General features: G+C 44.2%; 1 protein-coding gene across 1 annotated transcript in view; it reads left to right on the top strand.

The window, feature by feature from the left end:
- Positions 1 to 8,691, top strand: part of LOC149442417 (DENN domain-containing protein 1B-like) — a 120,569-nt gene extending 111,878 nt beyond the window's left edge. Inside the window, exons 21-22 of the mRNA XM_089656132.1 lie at positions 6,698 to 6,899; positions 7,565 to 8,691. Of these exons, the coding sequence (XP_089512258.1) occupies positions 6,698 to 6,899; positions 7,565 to 8,518 (1,156 nt within the window). The 3' untranslated portion in view covers positions 8,519 to 8,691. The remainder of the gene's footprint in view (positions 1 to 6,697; positions 6,900 to 7,564) is intronic.
- The last annotated feature ends 1,345 nt before the right edge of the window (positions 8,692 to 10,036 follow it).

Genomic DNA, 10,036 nt, shown 5'->3' on the forward strand with positions numbered 1-10,036 from the left:
GGAAAGACAGTACGAGCTAGACAGCTTCTGACTGGTCAGCAGCGTGACTCCTGATAGCTGACACCAGTGTATACATCCCCACATGCCCTTCTTTCCAACCCTCAGTCACTCACCATGGGATTGGTGCAAGGAGGTTTCCTGCACTGCTCCTGTGTGAACTCAGGCTATGACAAGCCTCAGTTCACACAAGAGCAGTGGGGAAACTGCAAGCGATTTGGACAGTAATTACATTCCTATTCAGGAATCACATTCCTCTTCAAGTCGCATGCTATTCTTTACAGTGCAATTTGTATCCATACATTATGTATTGATGTAAATTGCACCACAAAATATCGGTTTGGGTATCAGGAGCATTTTCACGTGTATGAGTATTTGTGAAAATACCCAGTATCGGTGTGTCCCTACCCAGCCCGAGTGTCTTATTCCCCCCGTAATATCTTATTACAGTAACCCGGCTCCCGAGTGTCTTATTACCCCATAATATCTTATTACAGTAACCCGGCTCCCGAGTGTCTTATTCCCCTGTAATATCTTATTACAGTAACCCGGCTCCCGAGTGTCTTATTACCCCTGTAATATCTTATTACAGTAACCCGGCTCATGAGTGTCTTATTCCCCCTGTAATATCTTATTACGGTAACCCGGCTCCTGAGTGTCTTATTACCCTGTAATATCTTATTACAGTAACCCGGCTCCCGAGTGTCTTATTACCCTGTAATATCTTATTACGGTAACCCGGCTCCCGAGTGTCTTATTACCCTGTAATATCTTATTACGGTAACCCGGCTCCCGAGTGTCTTATTCCCCCCGTAATATCTTATTACGGTAACCCGGCTCCCGAGTGTCTTATTCCCCTGTAATATCTTATTACGGTAACCCGGCTCCCGAGTGTCTTATTCCCCCTGTAATATCTTATTACGGTAACCCGGCTCCCGAGTGTCTTATTACCCTGTAATATCTTATTACGGTAACCCGCCTCCCGAGTGTCTTATTACCCCTGTAATATCTTATTACAGTAACCCGGCTCCCGAGTGTCTTATTACCCCTGTAATATCTTATTACAGTAACCCGGCTCCCGAGTGTCTTATTCCCCGTAATATCTTATTACGGTAACCCGGCTCCCGAGTGTCTTATTACCCTGTAATATCTTATTACGGTAACCCGGCTCCCGAGTGTCTTATTCCCCTGTAATATCTTATTACAGTAACCCGGCTCCCGAGTGTCTTATTGCCCTGTAATATCTTATTACGGTAACCCGGCTCCCGAGTGTCTTATTCCCCTGCAATATCGTATTACGGTAACCCGGCTCCCGAGTGTCTTATTCCCCTGCAATATCGTATTACGGTAACCCGGCTCCCGAGTGTCTTATTACCCTTGTAATATCTTATTACGGTAACCCGGCTCCCGAGTGTCTTATTACCCTGTAATATCTTATTACGGTAACCCGGCTCCCGAGTGTCTTATTCCCCCTGTAATATCTTATTACGGTATCCCGGCTCCCGAGTGTCTTATTCCCCCCGTAATATCTTATTACGGTAACCCGGCTCCCGAGTGTCTTATTACCCTGTAATATCTTATTACGGTAACCCGGCTCCTGAGTGTCTTATTACCCTGTAATATCTTATTACAGTAACCCGCCTCCCGAGTGTCTTATTCCCCCTGTAATATCTTATTACGGTAACCCGGCTCCCGAGTGTCTTATTCCCCCTGTAATATCTTATTACGGTAACCCGGCTCCCGAGTGTCTTATTCCCCCTGTAATATCTTATTACGGTAACCCGGCTCCCGAGTGTCTTATTCCCCTGCAATATCGTATTACGGTAACCCGGCTCCCGAGTGTCTTATTACCCTTGTAATATCTTATTACGGTAACCCGGCTCCCGAGTGTCTTATTCCCCCTGTAATATCTTATTACGGTATCCCGGCTCCTGAGTGTCTTATTACCCCTGTAATATCTTATTACGGTAACCCGGCTCCCGAGTGTCTTATTCCCCCGTAATATCTTATTACGGTAACCCGGCTCCCGAGTGTCTTATTACCCCGTAATATCTTATTACGGTAACCCGGCTCCCGAGTGTCTTATTACCCCGTAATATCTTATTACGGTAACCCGGCTCCCGAGTGTCTTATTACCCCTGTAATATCTTATTACGGTAACCCGGCTCCCGAGTGTCTTATTCCCCTGTAATATCTTATTACGGTAACCCGGCTCCCGAGTGTCTTATTCCCCCTGTAATATCTTATTACGGTAACCCGGCTCCCGAGTGTCTTATTCCCCTGTAATATCTTATTACGGTAACCCGGCTCCCGAGTGTCTTATTCCCCCTGTAATATCTTATTACGGTAACCCGGCTCCCGAGTGTCTTATTCCCCCGTAATATCTTATTACAGTAACCCGGCTCCCGAGTGTCTTATTACCCTGTAATATCTTATTACAGTAACCCGGCTCCCGAGTGTCTTATTACCCCATAATATCTTATTACAGTAACCCGGCTCCCGAGTGTCTTATTCCCCTGTAATATCTTATTACAGTAACCCGGCTCCCGAGTGTCTTATTACCCCTGTAATATCTTATTACAGTAACCCGGCTCATGAGTGTCTTATTCCCCCTGTAATATCTTATTACGGTAACCCGGCTCCTGAGTGTCTTATTACCCTGTAATATCTTATTACAGTAACCCGGCTCCCGAGTGTCTTATTACCCTGTAATATCTTATTACGGTAACCCGGCTCCCGAGTGTCTTATTACCCTGTAATATCTTATTACGGTAACCCGGCTCCCGAGTGTCTTATTCCCCCCGTAATATCTTATTACGGTAACCCGGCTCCCGAGTGTCTTATTCCCCTGTAATATCTTATTACGGTAACCCGGCTCCCGAGTGTCTTATTCCCCCTGTAATATCTTATTACGGTAACCCGGCTCCCGAGTGTCTTATTACCCTGTAATATCTTATTACGGTAACCCGCCTCCCGAGTGTCTTATTACCCCTGTAATATCTTATTACAGTAACCCGGCTCCCGAGTGTCTTATTACCCCTGTAATATCTTATTACAGTAACCCGGCTCCCGAGTGTCTTATTCCCCGTAATATCTTATTACGGTAACCCGGCTCCCGAGTGTCTTATTCCCCTGTAATATCTTATTACGGTAACCCGGCTCCCGAGTGTCTTATTGCCCTGTAATATCTTATTACGGTAACCCGGCTCCCGAGTGTCTTATTCCCCTGTAATATCTTATTACGGTAACCCGGCTCCCGAGTGTCTTATTCCCCTGCAATATCGTATTACGGTAACCCGGCTCCCGAGTGTCTTATTACCCTTGTAATATCTTATTACGGTAACCCGGCTCCCGAGTGTCTTATTACCCTGTAATATCTTATTACGGTAACCCGGCTCCCGAGTGTCTTATTCCCCCTGTAATATCTTATTACGGTATCCCGGCTCCCGAGTGTCTTATTCCCCCCGTAATATCTTATTACGGTAACCCGGCTCCCGAGTGTCTTATTACCCTGTAATATCTTATTACGGTAACCCGGCTCCTGAGTGTCTTATTACCCTGTAATATCTTATTACGGTAACCCGCCTCCCGAGTGTCTTATTCCCCCTGTAATATCTTATTACGGTAACCCGGCTCCCGAGTGTCTTATTCCCCCTGTAATATCTTATTACGGTAACCCGGCTCCCGAGTGTCTTATTCCCCCTGTAATATCTTATTACGGTAACCCGGCTCCCGAGTGTCTTATTCCCCTGCAATATCGTATTACGGTAACCCGGCTCCCGAGTGTCTTATTACCCTTGTAATATCTTATTACGGTAACCCGGCTCCCGAGTGTCTTATTCCCCCTGTAATATCTTATTACGGTATCCCGGCTCCTGAGTGTCTTATTACCCCTGTAATATCTTATTACGGTAACCCGGCTCCCGAGTGTCTTATTCCCCCGTAATATCTTATTACGGTAACCCGGCTCCCGAGTGTCTTATTACCCCGTAATATCTTATTACGGTAACCCGGCTCCCGAGTGTCTTATTACCCCGTAATATCTTATTACGGTAACCCGGCTCCCGAGTGTCTTATTACCCCTGTAATATCTTATTACGGTAACCCGGCTCCCGAGTGTCTTATTCCCCTGTAATATCTTATTACGGTAACCCGGCTCCCGAGTGTCTTATTCCCCCTGTAATATCTTATTACGGTAACCCGGCTCCCGAGTGTCTTATTCCCCTGTAATATCTTATTACGGTAACCCGCCTCCCGAGTGTCTTATTCCCCTGTAATATCTTATTACGGTAACCCGCCTCCCGAGTGTCTTATCCCCTGTAATATCTTATTACGGTAACCCGGCTCCCGAGTGTCTTATTCCCCCTGTAATATCTTATTACGGTAACCCGGCTCCCGAGTGTCTTATTGCCCCTGTAATATCTTATTACGGTAACCCGGCTCCCGAGTGTCTTATTCCCCTGCAATATCGTATTACGGTAACCCGGCTCCCGAGTGTCTTATTACCCTTGTAATATCTTATTACGGTAACCCGGCTCCCGAGTGTCTTATTACCCTGTAATATCTTATTACGGTATCCCGGCTCCTGAGTGTCTTATTACCCCCGTAATATCTTATTACGGTAACCCGGCTCCCAAGTGTCTTATTCCCCCGTAATATCTTATTACATTAACCCGGCTCCCGAGTGTCTTATTACCCCTGTAATATCTTATTACGGTAACCCGGCTCCCGAGTGTCTTATTCCCCTGTAATATCTTATTACGGTAACCCGGCTCCCGAGTGTCTTATTGCCCTGTAATATCTTATTACGGTAACCCGGCTTCCGAGTGTCTTATTACCATGTAATATCTTATTACAGTAACCCGGCTCCCGAGTGTCTTATTACCCTGTAATATCTTATTACGGTAACCCGGCTCCCGAGTGTCTTATTCCCCCTGTAATATCTTATTACGGTAACCCGGCTCCCGAGTGTCTTATTCCCCTGTAATATCTTATTACGGTAACCCGCCTCCCGAGTGTCTTATCCCCCTGTAATATCTTATTACGGTAACCCGGCTCCCGAGTGTCTTATTCCCCTGTAATATCTTATTACGGTAACCCGGCTCCCGAATGTCTTATTCCCCCTGTAATATCTTATTACGGTAACCCGGCTCCCGAGTGTCTTATTCCCCCTGTAATATCTTATTACGGTAACCCGGCTTCCGAGTGTCTTATTACCATGTAATATCTTATTACGGTAACCCGGCTCCCGAGTGTCTTATTACCCTGTAATATCTTATTACGGTAACCCGGCTCCCGAGTGTCTTATTCCCCCTGTAATATCTTATTACGGTAACCCGGCTCCCGAGTGTCTTATTCCCCTGTAATATCTTATTACGGTAACCCGCCTCCCGAGTGTCTTATCCCCCTGTAATATCTTATTACGGTAACCCGGCTCCCGAGTGTCTTATTCCCCTGTAATATCTTATTACAGTAACCCGGCTCCCGAGTGTCTTATTACCCCTGTAATATCTTATTACGGTAACCCGGCTCCCGAGTGTCTTATTACCCCTGTAATATCTTATTACTATAACCCGGCTCCCGAGTGTCTTATTCCCCTGTAATATCTTATTACGGTAACCCGGCTCCCGAGTGTCTTATTCCCCCTGTAATATCTTATTACGGTAACCCGGCTCCCGAGTGTCTTATTCCCCCTGTAATATCTTATTACGGTAACCCGGCTCCCGAGTGTCTTATTCCCCTGTAATATCTTATTACGGTAACCCGGCTCCCGAGTGTCTTATTCCCCTGTAATATCTTATTACGGTAACCCGCCTCCCGAGTGTCTTATTACCCTGTAATATCTTATTACGGTAACCCGGCTCCCGAGTGTCTTATTACCCTGTAATATCTTATTACGGTAACCCGGCTCCCGAGTGTCTTATTCCCCTGTAATATCTTATTACAGTAACCCGGCTCCCGAGTGTCTTATTCCCCCTGTAATATCTTATTACAGTAACCCGGCTCCCGAGTGTCTTATTCCCCTGTAATATCTTATTATGGTAACCCGGCTCCCGAGTGTCTTATTCCCCCTGTAATATCTTATTACAGTAACCCGGCTCCTGAGTGTCTTATTCCCCTGTAATATCTTATTACGGTAACCCGGCTCCCGAGTGTCTTATTACCCTGTAATATCTTATTACGGTAACCCGGCTCCCGAGTGACTTATTCCCCTGTAATATCTTATTACGGTAACCCGGCTCCCGAGTGTCTTATTCCCCTGTAATATCTTATTACAGTAACCCGGCTCCCGAGTGTCTTATTCCCCCTGTAATATCTTATTACAGTAACCCGGCTCCCGAGTGTCTTATTCCCCCTGTAATATCTTATTACAGTAACCCGGCTCCCGAGTGTCTTATTCCCCTGTAATATCTTATTACGGTAACCCGGCTCCCGAGTGTCTTATTCCCCCTGTAATATCTTATTACGGTAACCCGGCTCCCGAGTGTCTTATTACCCTGTAATATCTTATTATGGTAACCCGGCTCCCGAGTGTCTTATTCCTCTGTAATATCTTATTACGGTAACCCGGCTCCCGAGTGTCTTATTACCCTGTAATATCTTATTATGGTAACCCAGCCCTCTTAATATTTGAATGCATGTTAGTTCTGTTCAGAGTCTTTTTACACCTGTAGTGACGTAATTTTTTGTGCTGTGTCAGATATGGTGAAGATGGTACAAGTGAAGAAGGGGACTCGGGGCCTGCAGAAGAGAATGATTTTCCTCTTCTTGATGACAGCATGGATCTTCTTAATGAAATATTTGAAACCCTGAACACAAGAGCACCTGGAGGGGAGCGTGCATTGTATGGGGCTCACAGCCTGGACTGCTTTAGCCTGGATGACAGTCAGTACTTTGGACAGGTGAGTATCACAAAGAGATTTTTTCCCAGCAGGAGCAAATTGGATCGTGCTTTGCTGGGGTTTTTTTTCCATCCTCTGGATCAACTGTGGGTGTAGGATAACTTTTTTTTTTCTATGGTTGAACTGGATGGACTTTTGTCTTTTTTCAGCCAGACTAACTATGTAATTATGTAACTATTTAACCCTCCCACCTAACCTATAAACATATAAATACACAAAGATTGAAAGCAAGCAACCAATCAGATTACATGCTTTCATTTTTAAAGGGGGACGGAAGTGAAAGCTGAAACTTGATTAGTTTGCATGACAAAATTTACATTTTTTGCTCCTTTTCTGCTTTTGTAAGTCAGCCGAAACAAGTGACCAGAAAAAAAAGATTTTCAGCTATTATGGAAAAACATTTTGCAGTCCTGAAATTTTTAGGAAGGGAGCAAAGGGACTATCATGCTAGAACTATATCCTAAAATCAGGAACATGCCACTGCTGGTTCATGGGGAGCACAGTTTGCCGCTGGAGCAGAGGATTGGGTAAGTAGACTTGCTGGTAGCCCCTGGACAAAATTTGCAGTCAACCCATGCATTGAGCCAGCGGTTTACTAACATACTGATACATAATCACATACATACTGATTTATAATTGCTGACTTCTCCCTTTTCTATTACCAGTCTAGTGAAGAGGATCTGCGGCTCAGCTTGAGCCAGCCAAGACATTCAGACCTTTGGTACCTGCCAGAAGTTGATGAAGGAACTGGAGACGACTTGGAATTTCCAGAGGACAATTTGTCTACTCCAGACAACATATCAAATGCCTCAGATTATGCTTCACCGATTATGGATGTAGCAATATCAGATACTATATCAACTACTCCAGACAGCTCTTTAGAGACCAAAGAGGACATCTCTTCATCATCATCTGGAGATGTAACTTCCCAGAAGCCTGATGTCTCTTTTTCCATCACAGAAAAATCTGTGTCATCTTCAGAGGTGGTAGCTGCTGCTCCCAAAGTCATTTCTCAGACTTCTTCAGTCACAAGGGAGCTCAAAATAATTCTGCCATCCCCAGAGTTTGAAACTTATCCTAACCAGAAAGAAGAAATTGAAAAACAGAAGACTGTTTTGCCATTGGTGCCTCAGGAGGATACACTGGTGAGAAAAGCTTCCAGTGACCCTCCACGACTCCCGAGTGGGCCCTGTGTCAGATCGGTGATCTCTCATTTTCAGGTTGGAACTCTGGACCCCAGAATGGTCTGGACAGGGACTAAGAAAGACTCCGAACAAGTAGATAAAGTCATACCCAACTTTCGCTCATTTAATACACCAAGACCTAAATCTCAGATGTACAGCAGCCCAAAACCAAACAGTTCAATCCATCGTGTTGGTCCTGTGTTTCTTAGGACCCAGAGTACACCCAAATTAGAAATACCCAAAAGCCCAATATCTGATACCACCATACCCCTTGCTCGGGCACATGATGGCTTAACGCCAGTATCTCCTAAAAGTCATATGAGTGATATGAAACAAGAAATTACCTTCTCTTCAGTGTCCTCAGAGTTGAAGGCATCACCTCTGCCCAAAGTCTCTGAACTAAAGAAAAAGTTTGAGGGGGACTCTTTACAGTAAAGCTTGTATGCTTTGGTAATACGACATACATGATGTACTGCCCTAGTGACTTACACACCACATATAGCCTAACTATATTACACATAAGAAGCAATTTTGTTAATTTAATGCATGTTAACTGTAAATAAAAGTTTAGTATGTGCTGCATTGGCCATGCTGATATTTTAAAACAATGCTGGTAAAATGAGTCATTTTCTGTTCCCACACCCATTTGACAACATTTTCTTTGCAATAATATTTAAAAGTTTTTCACAAAGAAAGTCAAATACAGGCAGCACAGTGGCTAAATGGATAGCACTTCCGCCTAGCAGCACTAGGGTCGTTGGTTTGAATCCCAACCACGGCACCACCTGCCTGGAGTTTGCATGTTCTCCCTGTGTCTGCATGGGTTTCCTCCCACACTCCAAAGACATGTTGTTAGGTTAATTGGCCCTAGTATGTATATGTATGAATGTGAGTTAGGGACCTTAGATTGTACACCCCTTGAGGGTTAGGGACTGATGTGGATGTACAATATATATGTAAAGCGCTGCGTAAATTGACGGCGCTATATAAGTACCTGAAATAAATAAATTAATTAATCAGTGGTGCAAATTACAGAAGAAAAAGGAAAGAGGCCTGAGAATGTGCTCTGTAATTGAATGGTACGCATACAATGAATAGAACAATAGTCAATTAAAAAATGGCTTTTTCTAGCAAACGTTCTTTCCATATATGCTATATTTGCTACCAAACATTAGGCAAAATTGTGGTGAACATAGTGATACAGATGTTTTAAAGTACAAAAAGAAAGAGTCACCACAACAATGTGTCCAGAGCGAAACTGCTCTTGATGACAAAGGGGTGAGCATAAACATCTTATAAGAACCAAAATTGCATACAAAATCTCCCATTGGAATGTGGGTTTGAGTACAGAATTCACCTCCCCTTCAGAGCATGCGCCTTCCCAAACACAGATCTTAAATCCGCACAGACAATGCCTCCATGATGTTCTCCCTTCGTCTAGAAGTTGATCCAGGGAATATCCGATTGCCTCTCTGGGGATCAGGAAGGAATTTGTTCCCCTGCAGGAGCAAATTGGATCATACTTTGCTGGGTTTTTTTGTCTTCCTCTGGATCAACTGTGGGTGTAGGATTATAACTTTTTTTTTTTTTTTTTTTACTGGTTGAACTGGATGGTCTTTTGTCTTTTTTAGCCAGGCTAACTATGTAACTATTCCACGTTTTCCTCAACATCCGGTATATCAAATTAAAATGTAAAGACCATAGTGCAGCATTATGTATAAAACTTTAATTACCTTCTTGATTGTGCTTACATTAACAACGATCAATGAAAACCTTTTCCAAAATGGCCACCACTGTGTTTCTGGCTTGTGTCTGATGTCACTTTTGACACGTTTCATCACCATTCGACTTCCTAATAGGATGTAGGCTTCAGAAGCAACTGACCGGCTTTAAAAAGATGAACTTCTGCCCTTACATCAGGACATCTGCCGCCATCTTAACTATTGGGTTTTT

Source organism: Staurois parvus, unplaced genomic scaffold, assembly GCF_062004578.1.
Source record: "Staurois parvus isolate SC_StPar_1 unplaced genomic scaffold, SC_StPar_1.0 ptg000887l, whole genome shotgun sequence".
In the NCBI taxonomy this organism is placed as follows: Eukaryota; Metazoa; Chordata; class Amphibia; order Anura; family Ranidae; genus Staurois; species Staurois parvus.